At 43.6% G+C, this 24,410-nt stretch overlaps 1 protein-coding gene across 1 annotated transcript in view; it reads right to left on the bottom strand.

Annotated features, from left to right (window-relative positions):
- The window catches only part of cubn (cubilin (intrinsic factor-cobalamin receptor)), a gene marked incomplete at both ends in the record, with an annotated part of 76,162 nt that overhangs the window by 39,651 nt on the left and 12,101 nt on the right, over window positions 1-24,410 (bottom strand). The window contains 21 exons of the mRNA XM_079234469.1: window positions 266-447; window positions 1,556-1,724; window positions 2,979-3,160; window positions 5,219-5,378; window positions 6,272-6,459; window positions 8,212-8,368; window positions 10,537-10,718; window positions 11,314-11,474; window positions 12,271-12,460; window positions 12,936-13,066; window positions 13,507-13,732; window positions 15,144-15,309; window positions 15,701-15,876; window positions 18,021-18,177; window positions 19,038-19,228; window positions 20,366-20,528; window positions 20,894-21,075; window positions 22,198-22,432; window positions 22,683-22,801; window positions 22,997-23,189; window positions 23,878-24,002. Coding sequence (XP_079090595.1) covers window positions 266-447; window positions 1,556-1,724; window positions 2,979-3,160; window positions 5,219-5,378; window positions 6,272-6,459; window positions 8,212-8,368; window positions 10,537-10,718; window positions 11,314-11,474; window positions 12,271-12,460; window positions 12,936-13,066; window positions 13,507-13,732; window positions 15,144-15,309; window positions 15,701-15,876; window positions 18,021-18,177; window positions 19,038-19,228; window positions 20,366-20,528; window positions 20,894-21,075; window positions 22,198-22,432; window positions 22,683-22,801; window positions 22,997-23,189; window positions 23,878-24,002 — 3,635 coding nt within the window. The remainder of the gene's footprint in view (window positions 1-265; window positions 448-1,555; window positions 1,725-2,978; window positions 3,161-5,218; window positions 5,379-6,271; window positions 6,460-8,211; window positions 8,369-10,536; window positions 10,719-11,313; window positions 11,475-12,270; window positions 12,461-12,935; window positions 13,067-13,506; window positions 13,733-15,143; window positions 15,310-15,700; window positions 15,877-18,020; window positions 18,178-19,037; window positions 19,229-20,365; window positions 20,529-20,893; window positions 21,076-22,197; window positions 22,433-22,682; window positions 22,802-22,996; window positions 23,190-23,877; window positions 24,003-24,410) is intronic.

Raw genomic sequence — 24,410 nt, 5'->3', positions numbered from 1 at the left:
TGTCCAGGTAATAGTAATACTGCTAGTACATTAAGTCTCTTGCTATGTAAAGGTGTTGCTCTGTTCACTGGACAGGATGCATCACTTCTACTGAGTGGTGATGAATCCCCCACATGTTTTAATCTTTATCAGTGATCCATGCTGTGACTCAGCCAAACAGTCACTTGAATTCATTAACCACTGAAAACAGATATGAACTAGGAGCTGGGAGCTTGAATGGGTCAGCAAGAAACAACAAATAACTGTTCCTAAATCCGTCACTCACAGCCACATAGTCCCAGGAGCAGTCGCTTTGAGGTTCAATGTTCAGGTCAGAGAAGTTGAAGAAGACACGATGGTTGGGATCCACACTGATGACCCAGGAACAGTCCACATTACTGGGATAGCTGCTGGGATACAGGGGAGAGTGGATCTCCCCCGATGGAGCAGTGACTGGGCCTCCACAGCCTGCAGGAAGAAGGTCCGATGAGTAGAGATCACTAATGCAGCTGCTGCTTGAGCTAAACATCACTGTGTCTCTGATGTACCAGCTTTTCTCAAATATAGGTATAGTAGCTCTAACTGACTGATTTAGATTCAGGACTCAAAAATAAGGGGTGTGTCAGTCGTACCGGTAAAACTGTCCGTTATAGCTGTAAGGGGCCTTAGCCAGCCAGGCCGGTTCCCTGTGGACCCGGACCCGCCCCCCCCCGGTGTGCGGTGACAGGATCGTTCTAACACACCCATTCATACAGAGGTGGCAAGCTGCCACCTGTTCATCCATTCATACACCGGTGGCATAACCTTTGGGAGCCATTTGGGATTATGTGTTGCCCGTGGCCCATAACATGGACTGGAGGAGCCGGGGGTTGAAAAATAATCTTTTGATTGGAAAACGACCCGCTTTACCTCTGAGCCCTCACAGAGGTCATTGACATCATTCCAACGTACGTGATGGGAAAATACACAGACCTGGCTGGGTTTAAAAATACGTTAATGAGGCTTCAACACATTCATTATGTTTTGAATTACCCTGCTATAAAATAAAGTTGGTACTGAAAAGACTCATTTTGGAGGATATCCACTTTACTTGTCTAACTCAGCATTTAAGCAACAAGGACTGATATTCTGAATCCGTAGATGGCCAGAATGGAAAGGTGAAATCAAAAAACTTCCAATCTATGCAGACAGGGGAACCGTCACAGCACAGGAATATGAAAATTGTTTTAAGACAGACTTGAACTAATGTGAATCTTTCCTTCAACGTTAGGTGAAACTAACTCACTGCACACAGAGATCTGCATTCCAAAACACGTGTGGCCTTTTTTTTGTTACTTCTTGTATTGAAGTTAGTTCGTTTTTCTACAAGATGTGACAATGTGTCACTTCTGCTATGCATAATGTCTGCCTGCCCAAGAAAACTGCATTTCACTTTAAAACCTGTTACTCACCTAACCTCATGGATACATCATACAAAATACAAGGTTCACCACTCATCCCCCCTGGTGACACCTATACACTGTCCCTCAGTATTGTGTGGCGTAGCGGCACAGATGCACTCATCATGTCCACCCACCTCCCAGAACTTCAGCCCAGCTGGCATTAAAGCCTCGGCCGCTGACGTAGGCGTCAGACTTGAAGCGCACGGTGAGCAGGTTGCCGGTGCTGGAGACACGCATTGGACTGGACGTAGTGCTGCAGAGCTGGGCCAGCCGAGGGGCCAACAGGTCTGGGCCTCCATACACCTGAGGGGGATCAGAAACAATGCTCAAAATGACACTGCTGAGTCACGAATAAGACATGTCTACTGTATATCTTCGCATAACACACAGGTGTTGTGGCTCTTAGTAGTGGTTATGGATAGTCTCTTTCAAGACGAACTGCTTGTCTGAATAACCGCTCCACTTCTGTTAAGAGCACAGCTGCCTCCCTTTACGGGACCTCATGGACTGTCTCTGAGCAGGGGATCAGACGGTCCTGACAATGCCTTGGTTATAGAAAAACAGCACCAATGAGATTTGAATGCATTCTAATTAATTAAATTCAAGTTTGAGGTATTCAATCCTCATTGTTCCATGTGGGACCTAAGGCCAACAGTTTTAAAGTGCTTGTTCTTTACTGGAATGATTCTAATTTATGCTATTCATCTACTTAAACCTTTATGTCCAGTCTAGTCCATAACTTAAACCTTTGTGTCCAGTTTACTCTGTAATTTAAACCTTTGTGTCCAGTCTAGTCCATAACTTAAACTTTTGTGTCCAGTCTACTCCGTAACTTAAACCTTTAGTCCAGTCTACTCTGTAAATTAAACCTTTAGTCCAGTCTACTCATTAACTTAAACCTTTAGTCCAGTCTACTCTGTAACTTAAATCTTTAGTCCAGTCTACTCTGTAAATTAAACCTTTAGTCCAGTCTAATCTGTAACTTAAACCTTTGTGTCCAGTCTACTCTGTAACTTAAACCTTTAGTCCAGTCTACTCATTAACTTAAACCTTTAGTCCAGTCTACTCTGTAAATTAAACCTTTAGTCCAGTCTACTCATTAACTTAAACCTTTAGTCCAGTCTACTCTGTAACTTAAATCTTTAGTCCAGTCTACTCTGTAAATTAAACCTTTAGTCCAGTCTACTCTGTAACTTAAACCTTTGTGTCCAGTCTACTCTGTAACTTAAACCTTTAGTCCAGTCTACTCTGTAACTTAAACCTTTAGTCCAGTCTACTCTGTAACTTAAACCTTTGTGTCCAGTCTACTCTGTAACTTAAACCTTTAGTCCAGTCTACTCTGTAACTTAAACCTTTAGTCCAGTCTACCTTTAGTCCAGTTTTCAGAGATTTTTTGTCGACCTCAGTATATTCTGCCTTGATTTTAATTCAGAACACCTTTTCTTTTAAGCCTCAGGTGGGTTGCCGACCCCTGATCTAGAGCAATGTTGCATTCAGCACAGAACAGTCTTTTCTGAACTATGCAAATCTTCAGTAGCAGCCACATTCATATCTTACTTCCAGCACATCATAGTTGCAGTCTTGGTGGAACTCCACATCAAACTCATGGATATCGAGGGTGATGCTGCTGCCAGCTGATGTGGTGATGTACCAGATGCACTCCCTATTTTCTGGATACCTGTTGGGGTAGTCTGGGCTGTTGAAGGAGCCAGTGGAACCAGAGAGTTCCCCACCACAGCCTGCAGGGACACACAGTCAGAGTTACATCGTTTTAACCAAGTGTGTCAACATGTCTCCAAACTTGAGGATCCAGAGTCAATAATCATTGCTGTTCATTTCAAAGCAACAAAGGGTTCAAACCACTGCAACAGAGGACCTGAATTCATTTACATCTCCATCTTTGAACAAACTGAGAGTATATACAACTATTGGATCCTTCATTCACACGCTAAGCACATGGCAAGGAGTTTAGCTCTGTGTCAGTGAAGATGCATTCTCCCCCTTTTCTGTTTTTGCATGTTTCTGCAGAGAAAATACTTACAATACATTTCTCCTGGCATTAGTAGCAGTGTGAAAGAATATACATTAAAGTAGCCTATACAGCCAGTCCTGAAACCGCAAGGTACCCGGTTCGATCCCCCCCCCTTAGCTCACATGTCGAAGTGTCCCTGAGCAAGACACCAACCCCCAGCTGCTCCCCAGGCGCCTCAAAGGGCTGCCCACTACTCCCTAACCAGGGATGGGTCAAATGCAGAGAAGAATTTCCCCAAGGGCATTAATAAAGTGCATGTTTCTTTTCTTTTTCTTTCTTTTCAGCCGCCCTTTAGTCTGGTGACTCATCAACACCATCTGTAATGTAACATCTGTATGCTTTCTGGTCTCACCTCGTATCAGCTGGCACACACTAAACACCCTGAGCTTGGATGCTCTGGACTGTGATGAGTGCTGCCATTGGAGCCTGGCTATGCTTTAAATTGGGAAACACATTTGGAAAGTCCTAAAGGATTTTTTTATTTTTATTTAAAACACATTTTCTGCATTTCTACACCACCTAACCTCAGGATTAAGTTTAAGCACCGACCACCTGCACTAATCAAGAATAGTTACATATTAGTGGCCGCGTTGCAGTTAACAGAGTGACTCTTTGATTTGGTTCCTTCAGAAATGTCCCACCTCCACTAACAAATCCTGCCCTATCAACAGGCTCACGATAGGTGGGCAGGCCAAGCCCCCAGCAAGAGCGCTGGGTTTGAAGCCAATACATGGTAGAATTATAACTACCAGGTCGGTCACGTGATGCCGGTTTAAAAATACTTTTCCCCATAGACTTACATTGGGAAAGAGATGTCTGTCACTGAGGTAAATCAACTTCTTATGCTGCGTTCACACCGAAAGCATTGCGAATTTTCGCAACGCTTTTTTACAACGCTTTTTTGCCTGAGTTTACCCGCTCAACTTTATGTGGTTAATTCGCTTTTTTGCAGCGGAAAGGATGCCAACTTTTCTGTGACTTTACTCCAGAAAACAGTTACCTTTTACGGGATCCACATTGTAAATAACCACTAGTTCTGCTTTATACTTGTTGAGGAAGTCCCACAAACGTGGGAACATCAAACGCCCCATGTCTGGGTTCATAATATTATCCGTAGTCGCACACAGCTCCGACTCCTCCAGGACGAGTGTCTGAATGAAGCCGTTTCCAGCGCTCCTTCAAGACCAGCAGTTTGATTCAGTAACGGCAGGACGGCGGTGCTTCTCAACACTGATTGGCTTTCGCAACTCAGCGCAACTGCAACTGAGAAAAACACTTTTTGCCTCATTCAAGCCGCCCGGCGGAAAATTTGCTTTTTCGCAACCATTCGTGTCTGTGCATTGACTTTTCATGTAATGCTGAATGCTCTCGTGTCCCTCACCAGACTCCTGTGCAGATTGACTGATTGACAGCCAAAGTGAGCTGTGGCAAACGTTCAGCCACAGCTTCGTCTGAACCAACTCAAAGGGTGGTCCAAAAATGTATGAAAAAAACATAAAATATGGAAAAATATATAATCACTTGATAGCGGGAACTTCATCATGAGAAGTCTGCTTCAGACAAATGAGTGGAGCAACAGTAAACCTTTGCTCCACTCTCCCCACTGCGTCATCACAGTCAAGCCTTTATTCTTCAAACGTATAACTGGAGAATCACCATCCTACTGATTGTGATTCATGGCCTCACTGTATATTTTTTATTGAAAGATATGATCAAGTACACAGTTGTGTATGTTGCCTTGGCCACAACAACACACTTCTCTTACCATTCTGGTACCACATCATCTGGAAGCCCGACATGGACAGAGAGGAGTCACTCCTGAACACCACGGTGAGCGCTGAGCTGGTGGTGCTGCTGGCTGCAGGGGGTGTGTATCCACAGAAGGAACCAATCACAGGAGCCTGCTGGTTAGGCCCATCAAAGAGCTGGGAAGTGGAGAGTATAAGACATGGTCACAAACATGTACACAAAGAATAACATGAACAATGCAGTAGAATACCACAACACAAAGAACTTGATATTTAATAATTGTTTCATCTTTGTTAAGAAGGGCTGTCACTGAAAGTTCAGTAGCACTTTATAATAACTACACGCTATTTAGCATTAGCTAAGTATGAGTAAACACTTAGTTCATCATTCATAAAGCATTGTTCCAACATTAACACTCATTAGTAACTCATTAGTATGCAATTCATAAACACAGTTATACATGTTTCATTCTTGATTAATAAGCTTTACTATTATGTGTTTCATGATTGTGTTTTCATACTTTATAAATGATGGATTCTCCATTTGTAAATAAAGTTACAACATTACAAACCAATTAGTAAGGACTTATATATGATTAATGAGATCATTAATAAAGTGTTAGTAAATGATACAAAATGTGTTTAAATGTCATTTCTTCAAGCATTTATTGATACATGTAAGGATTTAGATATCTACTTATGGTTAGGGACTGTATTAACATGTGCGTTATAAACATGCTTTATAAACGGTTGTTGTCTTTTTCACAAACAAGTGATGTGCACCTTCTGAAAGCTGGGAGCCTAAAGATTAATTTGAGATGGAGTTCAACAATGTGTGTCAAGTTGTCTATCCATACACCCATTATCTGTGAGCGCTCAAACTATTCATGGGCTGGAGCTGATTCCAGCTGACAATGGGCGAAGGTAGAGTTCCCCCTGGTGATCGCCAAGCTATCAAACTATTCACTCTCATATCCACAGACAATGTAGAGTCATCATTTAGTGTGACCTAAGCTGCAGGTCTCTGGACTGAAGGAGGAAGGCTGAGAACCCAGAGAACATCTGTGTACCTTGATGTAGTCGTAGTCACAGCTGCTGGAGGTGGACTCCAGCTGGAAGGCCGTGAAGGTGTAGTTGATGGTGTTTCCACTGCTTGCCTGGATGGTCCAGCTGCACTCAGAATTGTATGGATAGTTGTTGGGGAAGTTCAGTGACTCCACCACGCCTTTGTGTCGGCTTAAGATAAGCCCACTGCAATCTGATAGCAAACACAAGCAAACACTAGTACACCAGAGACCAGAGACCAGAGACTGTTGTACAATAGTAGTCATCAACTAGAAAATTTCACAAGAAATTTTGAAAGTGTGGCTACTACTGCCGTAGGATGTCGCAATATATATACATTACCGGTAGTGAGATGTGTTATTGAGGTACATTATATAAAAAAAAAAATATGCCAACATTAGCTATGAGGGCTTGATGGTGTAAATATGAATAGGACAGCACTTTGCTGCAACATATCACGTGATTACATATGAATACCAGCCCCTATTGTCATTGATCTCTAAAGAATCAATAACTCCTTGACTTTAAAAAAAAAAGAAAAAAAAAGAAAAAAAATATTATTAATTTTTTGCATAAATATGATCAAAAGTCAAGAGTCTGAGTGCACGCGACAGTATTACCACATGCACGCGCGCGCACGTATGTGTGGATTGGATATATATATATATGCCAACATTAGCTGTGAGGGCTTGATGGTGTAAATATGAATGGGACAGCACTTTGCTGCAACATGTCACGTGATCACACGTGTTCCTCCTGCATGTGTGTGTGTGTGTGTGCCCGCGTGTCACTGGTTGCCATGGTGACTGCCTTGATTGGCTAACTTAAAACAGGTGTGACACTGTCACAGAGCGAGAGACTGGACTGTGGATTTAATGAGAAAACAACCTTTTAAACTATTGTATTTGACAGACAACTGTGAATCCCATCACGAAAATAACGAAATCATGAGAAGCACAAGACTTCTGAGAACGTTTCCATCTATTTAAATATGTGTAAGGATTTATAAATGAGAGCGTAACTTCAGTTTGTAAAGTGCTCACGTTTCCGTCATGAGAGAAAATTGTGGTCCGATTTAACATGGAGGTTGATGGAGCAGTTGGCCGGTCTTCATGTCGCTTTCAGGCTTGCTGACAAAACAGTACAAATTTGTTGGATTCCATGACGCATGTGTACCACAAGCACAATATTTCCAACGTTTTCATATATAAATTATGCCTCAAAAGTCAATATTGTGGAGTGAATGGTAAAATACAAATACAAAAAGGTTCGTTAGGACACAGCTACTCGTGCTCTAGCGATGACATCACAGCTCTAACCTTCCCCATACACACCCACTGTAAACTCTGAAATGGTTCCCACATTTTCCTAAACTTGAACAATAAATTACATGAAAACTGTGCTAGCTATCAAAAAATGCCCAGTTGGGCAAATAAACTCCAGACTTTTGTCAACGTTTTAAACTTCAAATCATTTCTCTACGATAAATTATGGCTCTCTTCAAAAGTATAAAGCAGAACTAGTGGTTATTTCCATGGTGGATGGCATAATCGGTATCGTTTTACGGAGATACGCGAGACGCTGTTCCTGGAGGAGTCGGTGAAATTCACCGAGCTGTGTGCGGCTACGGATGATGTTATGAACCCAAACACGAGGGCGTTTCATGTTCCGACGTGTTTGGGACTTCCACAACAAGTATAAAGCAGAACTAGTGGTTATTTATTCCATGGTCGATAGCGGAAATGAAAGCTTCGTCGCTTGTCTCTCACAGAGGCACGCAACAGAGCTAAGCCACGCCCCTTTGGTCGCACCACGAATTTGCGTTTGGTGTGAACGCCCTCTTTCTACTCGCGCGAGTAAACTTCCGCGGTGGACGCGGCACGGCAAATTCGCGTCGCGTCCGGTGTGAACACGGCATTACACAATGTTGTGTGTGTTTTCCTACTGGAGGTGTATGATGCGAGGAATCCTCCTGTGCTGATGATGGTGTCAGTGCGGAGCTTGATGTAGAGCTGATGGCTGGAAGAGCTGATGCTGCTGGGAGGCTGACTGCCACACAGCAGGGCCAGTACTGGAGCACTGCTGCTGTTACCGTCATAGACCTGAACACACACACACACACACACACACACACACACACACACACACACACACACACACACACACACACACACAAACACACACACACACACACACACACACACACAGACACACACAGACACACACACACACACACACACACACACACACACACACACACACAGACATCCATTACTAAACTTTTATTTGTTCAGACTTCTCGAATTATTATAATTATTATTATTATAACAGCTGTTATTCTTTTTTTACGAGTGCAACCACCTACATGCAAACCCTGCAAAGACTCAAGTCTGCTCCTTTCATCTCAGGAACCGTGAAGCCAACCGACCACTTCACATCAAACGGTCTGGAGCCCCACTTGATCATCGTACCAACATGTCTACTTTGGAGTAACCCTGGATCGTGCTCTCTCCTTTAAGCAGCACATCAATAACACTCAATCCAAAGGCTCCCGAAACAACTTTGTCCGGAAACTGACCAACTCCAATTGGGGAGCCATATCACATACATGTAGATGTACTGTTCTGTCCCTGTGCTATTCCTCTGCAGAATATGCATCTCCTGTTTGGGAGAGGTCAACCCATGCCATGCAACTTGACCCAGCACTGAACAACAACTGCTGCCTAATCACCGGCTGCTTAAAACCCACCAACACAAGCAACCTCTACCTCCTCGCTGGCATTGCCCCTGCTGATATTAGACAAGAAGTTGCCAGCCGAGTTTAGAAAACAAAATATACCATGGAGACTATGGAGCCCCCTCTACTACCCAACCCCTGCAACTCAAAAGACCTTGCAGTGTTCAATAAAAATACAAAGCACTGTAGAAAGAAATGGGAAACTGTCATATAACCACCATCCTTCAGTGAAACGAAAAGAAGAAGAATTGGCTAGAGAGGTGAGAAAGTCCTCACTCTGTATAGTTTCACAGAAATCGGCACACAAGGTAAAGGTTTGAGCATCTACTGCCGAAAATGTGAAGCACACATTTAGACTCTGTACAGCTGCGCTGACTGTCATGTTAAACTCAACAGTGCTTTGTTTCATGACTCAAATGTTGGGGAGAAGATGCACTTGTGAAGAACAATAGCTGGGATGATTACTATGAATGTTCTAGGACCAAAGACTGTGCAGGTTATTTGGATGATCTGTTAAATGCATTTCTGTTATCACCAATGCCTGAAACAGGGGAAATAGAAAGATCTGTCCAGTAAGCGTGAGATCTTTCTCTGTGTCTAATTGAGTGCAGTGCAAGTTAATTGAAGCTATGACGACAGTCATGAAACTGCAAATAGCTTACATCAAGCTCTGATGGACTGTCTGGAAAGCATTAACTGGATATTAGACATATCAAAGCATGTGTCCACTTTGAAAACATCCGTGAACTTTGACCTTCCATGTCAGGATGCCATGCCATGCCTCTGGCTGTGCACAAGGACAACGCACTACTTGGATCAGGGTGCAGTGACACAGATTATTTTAATATCTGTTGGATACTGCCATTGACTGTGTGCTGGCTGATGACACAGCGGTCAACCCCCCCCATAGTGCTACAGGTCACAACCCCTCAAGTACCTGCACAGGGTCCCTTCAAGTACAGTCTACACTCCTCATCTCTTCATTACAGTGCACTCCCTGCTGGACATTCTGGTCAGGACACCATTAATTAGCCATAAGCTGAAATATATATATACGTTTTTGACTGAATCACGCGTAAGAACTGACATCGTTGGTTATACATCGTCAACTCTCCAACAATGTGTTTCCACCGTTTTATGTTTGAAGCTTCTCCCACATTCCCATCAGTACCAGCAGCGTTCCAACAGGTTTCAACAATGCTCTCTCGATACCAATGTTTTGTAGCCTCCGGGCGGCTGTAGCTGTAGCATGGTGTGGTTGTCCCGCACCACAAGGTAGCTGACCTGATCCCCAGTCTCCCCATAGTTTCATGTCAAAGGGTCCGTGAGCAAGACACTGAACCCTACATTGCAGCCCACTGCTCCTTGAAATACTCAGGATGGGTCAAATGCCGAGAATACATTTCCCCACTGTTGGACTAATACGGTTTGGATAAGGTTCACGATTATTCTTCTGTTCAATTTACAGGCCAATTGTTCAGCTGTAAACTAATCATCTTAAAACAACTGCATACTGTGAGGTACAGGACTCACAGCCAGGTAATCAAAGGAGCAGGCAGAGCTGGACTCCAGGTGGAAGTCAGAGAAAGAGAGGAGCAGCTGGCTGCCCTGGTTGGTCCTGATGGTCCAGTAACACTCAGCATTAGGGTGGTAGGGCAACGGGTAGTTAGGGGAGGAAAAGCCCCCAGACGTAGTGGTCAGCATCCCTCCACAGCCTTGGAAATAGGAATGAAATCAAAGGGGCAAAGAAGCAAAGTGACAAAGCTGAAAAGTGGTGGAAAGGGCATGATTGTTACAACTTCATACGTAAAGGTTATTATAAATTAATATATTTACGCTTGTATTTAATACTTTTTTGTTGTAATTTAACTTTTTCTATTTGAATAGATGTTTTTACCTAAGTTGTATTGCTATTCTATTTTATATCAGTATTACTTCTTTTACACTTAATTCATATTTTATTGTTCATACAAGTTTGTGTTTTTAGTCTATTGTTTTTTGTTATTCTTCTGTTGTAATATTTGATCAAACTCTGGCACAAGAAAAGTAAAGTTTATTTTAACTTACATTAGCCTAAAAGCTAAGGGTATATAAAGTATGATGCTCTTCTTGTGTACAGATACATGTACACATGTTTAAAAAAAGGTTCAGTTGGAATAATATAGTACAAATGGCTAGAATGATTCATTTTCTCAAAGTTATAGCGTTGAAAGTACACTTAATGAAGAACACGTGAATACGTCCAAACTGGTCATGACTGGATGCTTTTAGCCACAAGAAGATAAACTAACATTAAGATGAACCACTCACCGGTCTGTGTGCCGTCCCAGTGGGCGTTGAATCCACCAAACGTGACAATGCTATCCGAGTGGAATCTCACCCAAAGACGGTTGCTATGGGATACCAGGACCGGAGGCCCCTGAGACTCACAGAACTTACCGATCAAGGGGGAAGTCTCATAGCCACCATCCCTATGCAAGAAGAGGGAAGTTGACAATGTGAGTCCAAAGACAGATGTGTCTTACGTGGAGATGAGTGTTTAAGACTATTATGTAACAACGGCTGCTTGATGGAAGGTGGTTTCCCTGCACTCGTTCCCTGAATGCCCCACTGACAGGCTCAGCTGTCCACACTGCAGTTCATCTACACGTCTAATGGCAGGTTGTGAAGTAGTTTCAACATGCAATCTATAGCTTTGTGTACAAACTGTCAACAAGACCACAACCCTTTGTTGAAAGTCTGTTGGACCCGCCCACCTCCCTCCTGCTCACCATGAGTGATCTTAATACTAGAAGTGACTTGTAATGCTGCGCCTGCACGGCTCTCTGACTGAACCATGGACTTGAATCCCTGAGTGGTTTCTGACTTTCTCCTGTCTTTTGATAACGAGTAAAGACTTTTAACTTTATCTGCTAGTTTTCTGACCCTGATGAGCGCCACTGTGGCTCAGTGGTGAGCAAACAGAGGACCGGCGGTTTGTTCCCTGGCTCAGCTAGCCCATGTCCATGTGTCCTTTGGTTAACCCCAAACTGCCCCCTAGTTGTGCCTACAGTGTATGAATGTTAGCCGCAACTGATGGGCAGGTGGAACCTTAGCTCCTCCCATCAGTGTATGAATGGGTGAATGATGAAAGCACTTTGAGTGGTCGGAAGACGAGAAAAGATCTAAAGATGTAGTCAGGTGCAAATGGTAAGTTATGCTCTGATGTTGACGAAAGGTCTTCTTCTCTAAAGACAGACACATTCTACAACCTTAATGTAGCCTTACCTGATCTCAACAAAGTCAAAGCTGCAAGTAGGAGAAGAGCCCTCCAGCTCAAAGTTGCTGAAGTTCAGCATAATCTGCATGTTCACTTGCACAATGATCTTGAAGATGCAGTCTCTGTTGTTGGGGTAGTAGGCAGGGTAGTTGGGTGAACTGAACGAGCCGGTAGAGGAGGTGAAGGTCTCACCGCAGTCTGACGAGAGAGAAAGGTTGAAGCACAACCTTTTATTCCATTCCATTATCCGAACCGCTTAACCTATTTAGGGTTGTGGGGCGCTGGAGCCGATCCCAGCTGACAGTGGGTGAAGGCAGGGTTCACCTGGACAGGTGTTCAGTTTACAACCATTCACCCTCACATTCACGCCTCCGGGCACTTTAGAGTCCAATTACCTAACCTGCATTTCTCTGGACTGTGGAAGGAAACCAGAGAACCCGGAGGGAATACACAGTATACTTCTTTATAGCTCTACTGTCAAAGCTCAATCTACAGTGTATATCTGCATAACTATTATAATACTCACTTGTATTACCATCATTATCTAAACACTGCTGTGGCATGCACATGAGCTAGTTCATTCTTGTGGTGGAACATGAGCTTGAGAGTATGTTTGCTGTTATTTTGCTGAAATATATTCGCTACAAACATAGAAAGACAATTAGTAGCGTACCTGTGGTGGCATTGATTGAGACATAACTGGCAGAGAAGCCCTCTGTGCCTAAACTTGCGTCGGTCACAAACAGCAGGGTCAGCAGGCTGTCAGTACTGGTGATGGAAGGAGGCACTGACCGCCCGCAGTACCTGCACATACAAAGCATCCGCATCTCTTAAAAAAAAATACAAAGCATTTGAAGTATCGCAAAGTTCTGCAGACTAGCCAATCACAGTGTAGCATCAGCTAGCTCTGACTAGCGTCTGACAACAACCCGACCGGCTCCTCAGACTCACATCGTCTTCACGTGCATGTGGTGCTCATTCTGGTTAGAGACAGTTACTGAGGCTATACAGAATGTGGTTTGAACAGTACATTAAGACACACCTGGCTTTACAGGTGTTCACAGTGTTCGTCAATTAATTGTCTTCTGTCTCGTCATCAGGTGATGTGTTGGCTCACTTTTACATTCATCTGTAGCTTTAGCTTCTAAATGTATATTTTTAACCTGTTTGGCTTAGCAAAGGGTTAAGTCTGTGTTTATATATATATATATATATATACAGTATATATGTATGTATTTATATACCTGCCAAGCTTGGTTCCAGTCTGCACAGTGCCATTGTCGTACACCTCCAGGTAGTCAAAGTCACAGTTGTTGTGGTACTCCAGGTTGAAGAAGTCGAAAGACAGCCGCACCAGGTTGCCCGGGGCAACACTGATGTACCAGGTGCAGTTGGCTCCATGGGGGTAGTTGTTGGGGTGGCCAGGGCTGCTGATGGTGCCTGAAGGACTGACCAGGGTATCACCACAGCCTGGGACAGAAAAAAGAGGACGACGGGTCAAAGTAGCTTGACAGGGTCACAACAATAACAAAATACTAATATTCCTCTCGGTGAATATTAGTATGTAAAGCCCTCTGATTGTGGCCAGTGCTCTGCTGTAGACACCAACAGACTTAACAAGCTGGTGGGGAAGACCGGCTCCATCAGCGGCTGCAAACTGGTCCGTCTGGAGAAGGTGGTGGAGGAGAGCACACTGATGAAATGAATATCCATATTGCATAACTCGGACCCGCCTCTCCACCTACTGCAGGGACAGCGGAGCACTTTCTCTGACAGATTCAGCTCAACGTCACAAGGACCGTTACAGGAGATGTTTGGTCACATCTTTGCACTACTGTTTTGTTAGTTAATTAAATATATATATATATATATATATATATATATATATATATATATATATATATATATATATATATATTGTGCATTTTTATATTGCTGTATTTGTATGTATCTGCTGTAGCAAAAAAATGTCCCCTTGCAGGATTAATAAAGTATCTATCTATCTATCTATTTGTCGTAGCTCTTGAGAACGTATCCCAGTGTGTCTGCATGAGCCGGTTTACTTACGATAAGGTTTATTTTACATAATTGCTGACTATTTGCAAAGTGTTGTGAACTGGTTTAACATTGTTAACCATGTTTTGATTATAAAAACCAAGCTGTGAAGTCAATAGAGGAAAGCGGCCCACATGTTCTGGAACAGCGTACCAGTGCTGCCTACCTGTACCTGTACTGTGCATATCAACTAAGCCTCCATCTGTCCTTTGTTTGGGAAGGAGACTGTGGGAAACAAGGAATACCACAAGTCCACATGAGTCAATCCAAGTTAAAAGCTGTCACTGCATCTGGACGTGAAGTGTGGTGTCTGTGTGTTTGTGCATGGTGGTCAAAGTGTTAAAGAACAGTCATGTTTGCAGTAATCTGTTCAGGAGGAAGACTGCTATACTTTGGAAGAACGTCTGCAGTACTGTGTACGAGACTTGAGTTATGAGATGCATGTAGCTTCAGTGTTTATTTAACCCTATGGCATGCATAACACACACTTCTAAGATCATATACCCACTCACTGGCTGTAGAAGCTTTCAACTACAAGTCACACTCTGTTTCCAAGGAATGGAGCTGTCTACTGGGACAGACTCACATAGGACTGTGACTCAGATGATCCCTGTTCTTTGTTTGTGGAACTGTTGCTTCTAGCAGGTTCATTTTGTTCTTGCAAGATTTCAAATGCTCAGACAAAATCAAACCACATAAATATATTCAAAAGTAGAAGGATCAAAGGTGTACGCTATTACAGTTTGTTAACATTGTTGCTAGTAAACATTATCACTGGTGACATACAATTAATTTGTTTGTAACTAAGTATAGATATGTCTCTCACCCTCCAAGGCAGAGCCATAGCCTGCTTCAAAGCCACGGTTGCTGATGGAGGAGTCGGTCTTGAAGCGGATGTACATCGACCTCTGAGTGGACTGGAGCCTGGGGGGAATCTCAGCTCCACAGAAGGTCCCCAGCAGAGGAGAGCTAGACGTGGAGCCATCCCTCACCTGGAGACAGAAGACACAAGCACCATTATATATATATATATATATATATATATATATATATATATATATGTGTGTGTGTCCATATATAGGTGTGTCCATTTGTGTTGCAATGCATTTCAATATAACAATAGAGTACCATAATTGCATGCTTTATTGATCCCAAACTTTTTATAATCATTGCCAACAATTACAATACCAATAATAATAATAATAATAAAAGTAATAATAATAATAATATTAATAATAATAATAATAGGAAGAAGTGATGGCTTTTCGTCTGTAAGTATTTGGAAATTAAAACCTTTGCAAAAGAAGCGTTTTTTTTTTAGGGGTCAATTTTATATTTAAATCCAACAGCTTGATTTACACGAACAATTTTACATTAGTTTACCTCAACAGAGTCAAAACCGCAGGAGCCTCCCTCAACGTCAAATGACAGGAAGTTGAGTGTGACCACGTAGCCCTCTGGCTGGTTAATGACCCACTCACAGACCTTACTGTGGGGATAGGCATCGGGGTGGTAGGGGGAGCGCAGCTGCCCAGTCCCAGACCAAATGCCTCCACAATCTGGTTAGAGAAAGGGTTAATGGTGGGTCAGTAGGTAATGCTTTGACTTCTGTATTCAGATATTTATCTGCATCTGAGATAATTACTTCATCAGCATTTACTGATGCTCCTTCTTATTTCTGTCAAAAGCTACTTGTCTGAAACCATTATTGAAGACTGAATGTTTGGATGACTGAATATATCTTGAATACACTGAATACCCAGTATTTGCTACAAGAGACTGTCGTCTGACTTCAATTTGTGAAATGTCACTATCCTTCTCTGTTGTGAGCCCCTAGGATGCCTTCCACCTGGACTCTCTGTAGATATAATGTAATTTCATTTCTGAACTTGTTTTTTTTGGTTTTCTTTGTGTGTCTGGATTACTTGGGTTGTTACCAACATCTGTTGAAAATGTCATGTCAATAGCACCTAGAAATATGTTTACTGAGAAAAGTGGTGACGTGTTCAATACATATTTTACCTGCTGTATATACAGGAAGGGAAGAGAGGGAAGGCATACATGAGATCCTGTTCCTTTTAGTTTCCCTGGCGGCAACGAGCGATTGGTTTGGTACAGCTTTTGCCAAAGCGCATCAGTCCCTTATCTCCTTCCATTCACCAGGTAATAGTCCCTGCCTGGAGAGCTGATCAGCTAATCTTTTACCCACTTTTTGGTGACATGAAACCAGCCCACTGATCTTCTGCTTCACCACCCTGATGGCCTTTTGTCAGTAGAGTGTAGATATCCGCAGCCAGACCCTCCCTGTATTGAGGATCTGCTACCACTGTAAAGGTGGCTGACCTCTTCTTCTCGTCTTCTCCCTCACTCTAGCTTGTGGGGGTTGGACTGGCCATGTGGGTATGGCCCAAACCTATGTGTGCATGGCCCAAACCTATGTGTGCATGGCCCAAACCTATGTGTGCATGGACCAGACCTATGTGTCCATCACACAAACCTATGCCTGTATGGACCAGACCTATGTGTGCATGGACCAGACCAAGCGTGCATGGACAAAACCTATAAATGAATGGAGCAGACCAATGCATGCATGGACCAGACCTATGCATTCATGGACAAAACCTATAAGTGCATGGACCAGACCAATGCGTGCATGGACCAGACCTATGTGTGCCTGGACAGACCTATGCGTGCATGGACCAGATTTATGCGTGCATGGACAGACCTATGCGTGCCTGGACCAGACCTATGCGTGCCTGGACCAGACCTACGCGTGCCTGGATCAGACCTATGCGTGCATGGACCAGACCTACGCGTGCCTGGATCAGACCTATGCGTGCCTGGACCAGACCTACGCGTGCCTGGATCAGACCTATGCGTGCATGGACCAGACCTATGCGTGCCTGGACCAGACCTATGCATCCATGGACCAGACCTATGTGTGCCTGGACCAGACCTATGCGTGCCTGGACCAGACCTATGCGTGCCTGGACCAGACCTATGCGTGCCTGGACCAGACCTATGCATCCATGGACCAGACCTATGTGTGCCTGGACCAGACCTATGCGTGCCTGGACCAGACCTATGTGTGCCTGGATCAGACCTATGCGTGCCTGGATCAGACCTATGCGTGCCTGGACCAGACCTATGCGTGCCTGGACCACACCTATGTGTTCATGGACCAGACCTATGCGTGCCTGGATCAGACCTATGCGTGCCTGGACCAGACCTATGCGTGCCTGGACCACACCTATGTGTTCATGGACCAGACCTATGCGTGCCTGGGCCAGACCTATGCATGCATAGACCAGACCTATGCGTGCCTGGACCAGACCTATGCATGCCTGGATCAGACCTATGCGTGCATGAACCAGACCTATGCGTGCATGGACCAGACCTATGTGTGCCTGGACCAGACCTATGTGTGCCTGGACCAGACCTATGTGTGCCTGGACCAGACCTATGTGTGCCTGGACCAGACCTATGTGTGCCTGGATCAGACCTATGTGTGCCTGGACCAGACCTATGTGTGCATGGACCAGACCACAAAGTGATAACGACCATCTTCCATTGTATATTTATCCTACAGCCCAAACAGGTATGGCTCACTGGGCATGCCATTTTCTCAAATCATACATAACAGAACAAACAACATATAAACATGATGTCATATCACGTACAAATAATTTGTGTAGCATCTTACCAACGGTATAAATGGCCCTGAAACCAGCCTGGCTGACTGAGCTGTCGGACCTGAAACGGATCCACAGGAAGTTGGAGGATGAGACAATGGGAGCTGGAAGGGAGCTCCCACAGTACCTCCCTATCAGAGGATCAGTCTCCATTCTGCCATCACGTACCTGGAACGAAAGAGGGTAAAAGCAGAGGAAGTTGGGTTAAGTGGGTTAAAGGCTGTGTTCATTTAAAAAATGGCAAAATGTAAATGTAACAGTGTAAAATAAAAAAAGAAAGAATAATATTGAAGAGTGACACATGCATCTGCAGAATGCGGGATGTAGAAGAAGTTGTCTCTCAGAAGACACCAGTGGAGCTGCGAGGCAAAGCTGTGCTCCTGCCAGAGGAGGAGACCCTGCAGCCTCCCACCGGAGGTCTCACTGCAGGTCCAAGGAGTCAGTGAAGCCATTCTGGGTCTGTTCTTGGGAATGAAGCTAGATCTGGTTCAGTCCTCTGCAGTGAGGCGGGTTTGTTTCTGATGGGCTGGTCTGCATGATTTGTGTTCTCTCTTCTATTGGTTAAAGATAGGGAAAGACTGTGGTCTGGATTGAATTTTGCAAAGTCATTGCTGACTTGAAGCGTAAGCTGGGACGCGTTCCACATCATGTGTAGACGTCAAAACCTTCCCAAATCTTAACTATTGCTTTCAGTGGCAGCAACCTGGCAACAGATGGGACACAGGAAAAGAGCCCAAGTTGTGCTGGTATAAGCATTGTTAATGATTTTGTTCATTAACAATACTTCTTCCAGCACAACTTGGGCTCTTTTCCTGTGTGCAATGACTTTGCAAAATTCAATCCAGATCACAGTCTTTCCCTAACTTTAACTAATACAAAAACAGTTATGTTATAAAAACGTATTCGCCAAAGCAGGTCGTGTCTAAATGTATTTTGCAAGATATCAGGTTGCACTATTTATGAGTTATTCAAGAACATTTGAAGAAAAGAACAAGGATATATGTCATTGAGTGATACACAAGTCCTACCTCCACGTAGTCAAAGATGCAGCTGCCGTGATTCTCAAGGCTCATGTGAGTGAAGTTGAGGCCCACCTTTTCACCCGCTGGTATCATGATCAAATAGATACACTGGCGATTGTGGGCATAGTTGTTGGGCCAGTTGGGGGAGATGATGATGCCCTCACTGTCAGTGAAGGTTCCACCACAGCCAGGGTCACCTAAGATACAACACATCTCAGGGTGAGGAGCTCATAACCAGCTCATCACATGAAGCAAGGTGTTGACACCGCTCTGGACAGGAGATCAATTGCTTGTTGTTATAGGTTTCATTTCCTACGGCCAGGCACTGAAACTATAACTTAAGTATTTACTAGTAAAGGGAACTTACTATTTGGGTAGCACTTTATAATAACTACATACTATTTAGCATTAGTATAGCATGAGTAAACACTTCATTTATAAAACATTGTTCCAACATGAACACTCATTAGTAACTCATTAGTATGCAATTCATAAACACAGTTATAAATGTTTTATTCTTCATTAAGACGCTTATTCAATTATTCTTGTGGGCTCAGTGTTAAGCAGGGGAAGGACTAATATTAAATATATGAATGTTAGTTAGTCCTGATGGTCAGTTAACACCTTCATGGTAGCTCCTCCCATCACTGTGAATGTTAGTTAGTCCTGATGGACAGGTGGTACCTTCATGGTAGCTCCTCCCATCAGTGTGAATGTTAGTTAGTCCTGATGGACAGGTGGTACCTTCATGGTAGCTCCTCCCATCAGTGTGAATGTTAGTTAGTCCTGATGGACAGGTGGTACCTTCATGGTAGCTCCTCCCATCAGTGTGAATGTTAGTTAGTCCTGATGGACAGGTGGTACCTACCATGAGGTAGCTCCTCCCATCAGTGTATGAATGGGTGAATGATGTCATGTAGTGTTAAAGAGCTTTGAGTGGTCGCAGACAAGAACAGATCTATACAAGTCCTGTCCATTGACCATTCTTTGAACTGGTTGTATGCTTTGTGTGTTTGATGCATTACTTCTTGTTTTTCTTATTTCTCGTTCTTTTTGCAATCTTTTTGTATTCTCTCAATATATTGTGTTATAGTGGTAGGGTTATATATTTAAGCACTATGTACATAATTTACATTTCATTTTACATAGCAATCTAATACTTCTCTATGCTTGTATATAAGACCAACTGTAGCGTAATCATTTTAGAGTGATTCTGATTGTAAAGACCGCTGACACATAGAACTTCTGTCCTGTTATAGAGGTCAAGAATAATCATAATCCTCCAATAACTGTCATGTGTCAGCCGTTACATGATGACATGGGCAGTTACTTACTTGGTGTTGTTGTGTATGTTATATGGAAGCCTCGGTCAGAGACACTAAAGTCGGAGTGAAAGTGGATCCATGCAGCTGGACCGGTGGACTGCAGGGGCGGAGGGGACGCACTACTGCAGTACTTCCCCAGAACTGGGTCTTCAGTGAGAAGACCATCCCGGATCTACGATGTTTGGAGGAAGAAATTGCCTTGTTGCATGACATGTAATCACTAGTGGCACGCAGTGCACACACTTGACAACATAGAAAGAATTGTGCCAGTTTACAGCTTCTCTGCATCTTCTCTGCATCGGCAACCAGGAGAACAGTTGTTGGGTTTGAGTGATGGAATGTGGGTTAAAGAGCGTTGTTGGGTTTGAGTGATGGAATGTGGGTTAAAGAGCGTTGTTGACACAACAACATAGCTTTCAGTTAAAAAGGGTTCCTTGGGTAGCTTTGCTTTAGAAATACTGTGTTCATTAGATCGTTGAACTAAGTTTAGATGTGATAGTTTTGTTCATTGTTTTGACCCCATCCAGCATGTCTCACCTCCAGGAAGTCAAAGCTGCAGTCAGGGTGCTGCTCCAGACTCAGAGTCCCAAAAGCAAAGGTTATGAGGAGGCCGGGCGCCACTGTCACCGTCCAATAGCAGTCTCGACTCGGAGGGTAGTTTCCAGGGTAACCAGGTGAGTTAATGTTGCCATAGTTGGCAGTTAGTTCGCCTCCACACACTAAGACGAGATGACAACAGATTTCACCCTTAGACCTTCAAAACAACACAAATCTGAGCAGCTTGCTGAGCGTTGCAGTCCTGCACTTCTAGATGTACAGATATTTCACAAAGGAGGAAATAGTTTCATTGTTAACATGATATAGTTGTTGGGGCTCAGTGGTTAAAGCCACATGATTATATCAACTATCATTGCTATTATTGTAGGTGTAGCATGTTCAGAATGTTGTTCTTCTGCTTTGATCTTTCTTCTGTTAGTCACAGTGTTGTGTTTGTCTCAACATTGCATTCTTTGTCATGAAACCATACACTGTCACTGACCCCGAGGTGGGAAACTTGTTCTTTGGTTAAAAAAAAGCTGATCAGAGTTTTTAGTGGCCCATGAGTGGAGAAAGAAAAAATAATTCACCAGGGCAACAGGTAAAGGGTCAATACGTTAACAGTGTTGTCCATTAATGCAACGTTCACTATGAAGTGGAGGAATCTGCTGTGTATTAAGCTGTGGCCTAGATTACATTTGAATGACATATATGTTCAGCTTCAATCTGACGGGGACAACAGGGGCCAACTGAAGATGAAACTTCTGTTAAAGATTTAAACAATATCTAGATCAATAGACAACAGACTTGATTGTAAACTCACAATCCAATTCAGTAATAATGTGTTTGGTCATTTGACAGCTGACATCAACTGTGTGCAAAGAGTCACAGTGTTTCTATGAAAAGAGTATTTATATATATTTATACTTAAAAAAACTCCTACTCCCAAAAAGAAGGCAGCAGTTTTATTCTGAGTGACTTGACTTTGTCATTTCTTTTTGTTCTTGTCCTCTCATGAAAACTCATAAAGGCAGTAACTTTATATTTCCCTGAGTAACACATCCAACAGGATTCACATTCTGACGGACAGTGAACCTTCAATCCCTTGATAGTGACTGAATGAATGAGGACATGGAACAATGAGTGTGTCTGTGTGAGAGGAGATGAAGTCAGCAGCGGGTTCCCAGTCTGGTTCCCTCACCTCAGGGTAACTCCCTCAGAGGATTCAGGGCCCTGGTGACCTCTCCACCAGGAAGTTCAAACTTTGAGTAGTTAATCAACCAGAGCGGATGAAACACTCCTACCTGGGTCCTGAGACTGCCAAGCAACTGTGAAGCCACCAGCACTGACAGAGTGGTCGCTGCGAAACCAGAAATACAGGGAATTGTGGGAGCTGTGAAGCTCCTGTGGGTTATTTTGGCCGCAGTATTTTCCGATCATGTAAGCAGAGGCACTGTCCCCATCATGAATCTGAAGGAAGTCGTAGTTGCAGCTGGAGCTGCTCTCCAGCTCAAAGAAAGGAAAGGTAATGTGCAGAATCTAAAGGAAAGAGAACACGTAAGTCAAAGGCTCATTTCAATACAGTCACATCCGCTCATTGGGATTTCTGTCTTTTGAAGTTGTTGTTTAGGCATCAGAGCACAGACGCTGCTGGCTCTGATCACACACAAGGTTTAGTGAACCGCAGCTACAGCACATCAGCAGAGGACATCCTCTGGACCTTAAAGCACCTGGATGACATAACAGAAGGAACGTGAGCGTAGATGAGAGGAGGAGGACTGTAGCTGACCTTGTTGGGGTCACTGCGGATCACCCAGGCACAGCTGACCTGGTGGTCATATTCATCATGACCTGGGGTGTTGGGATAACTGAAGGAGCCAGCAGGGCCAGTCAGGTAACCTCCACACACTGTCAACACACAGATTACAGTTTAGTGGTATTTAACAAAAAGGTCGATTAAAACAATGCCCATTGTGTGTTATAGTCCCTTAACTCCTTCCTGTGTCTCTCCATTCTACTCTTCTTCCTGTCCTTCTCCACCTCCTTATTGCCCATCCCTCCTTACTTCTTCTCGTCACCTCTTCCCAGTCCCTCAGCCCTTACCTTGCTGGGAGGTCTGGCACAGTGGGCCGGTCCACTGGACAGTGCAAGTACATGTGAACCCATTGATTCCGTCGGTGCAGGTTCCTGCATTCTGACAGGGGTTGCTCAGGCATTCATTGGTGTTCTGGTCGCAGTGTAGTCCTTCCCAGCCAGAGTTGCAATTGCAGATGTAGCCAGGAGCCGAGGTGGTGGCCTGTGACAGCAGCAATGCACTCATCAGACATTGTGAAGGAGAATTGATTCATACTACGGCCATAATAATGCAATCGTGAATCGTGGAGTACGTGGAACATACAAATAGGTGAATCAGTAATCACAAAGCAGGTGTTGTGTGTTCATTCATATTCATTTATTGATGTAAGGAGCGCAATCACCAATGTGATTAGACTTGATTGCATCCAAATAAATACACTGAGTAGCAGACGTTTGGAATGAGAGTTATTCAACCAACATCAGGGATGTACCGTATAGCAGCCCCTCATCGGCTTTTAGGTTTCTCTTTTCAACTTAACCCTCCTGTTATGTTGCCGCTCAAACTGACCCGTTTCAAAGTTTAAAAATCTTTGGAAAATATTTTAATGAACTTTTTCTGTATCAAACTCCTTCTGCTGGTGGCACTGTTGGTGCTGTGGTGAGTTGTTCTGACTGTATGCAACAATGTGGCTCATTTTGTAGTTGTTGGACAACAATGGAACCTCATGACACCGAGGAATAAGATATAATGAGTCTTTGGATATACACACACACGACTTGTTAGTGGGATACATTCATGGTTGGTTTTGGACATTTCATGGAATTTGTTGAGCATTACCAGCCTTAACTTTTAAAATGAATGATTGTAGACTAAGTCTCATCATCCGGTCCTATCTGAGCACACTCACCACACACGGTCCGTTGACACAGGGGTTGTTGGTCTGACAGATGTTGCTCGTCTGGGAGCAACCAGTCGGTCCATAACCACTGCCTATGTAGCCGGGAGGGCAGGTGCACACAGGGAGGCTGGTGCCTGGTGGACATCAACACATTAACTCAACACTTTGTAAAATCATTTTATACTATAGCCAAATGTTGTTGAATCAAATAGAGTTAAAAGTGTATCAGTCCTTTTATTAAGAAGTATAAGGTACTGTGAGAAAATAATTGGGCTGGCAAAATATTTTATATTCCATTTTGTAGTATCAATAATATATATATATATATATACATATATATATACACAGACAGTAGTAGTTGAATTTAAATTATCAGAGCTGGGTGCTCAGGGGTAAATATGTCCTTGACCAGGTCCAGTATCTGGACCAGCTACCAGACCTGGACCAGTATCTGGCACAGCTACTGGTCCAGGTCCAGTAGTTGGACCAGTAGCTGGACCAGTATCTGGCACAGCTCGGCCCGGAGATGCTGAAGACTTTGG

The sequence above is a fragment of the Taurulus bubalis genome, assembly GCF_910589615.1.
Source record: "Taurulus bubalis genome assembly, chromosome: 18".
Taxonomy (NCBI): domain Eukaryota; kingdom Metazoa; phylum Chordata; class Actinopteri; order Perciformes; family Cottidae; genus Taurulus; species Taurulus bubalis.
This window is presented reverse-complemented; position numbering and strand designations above follow the sequence as displayed.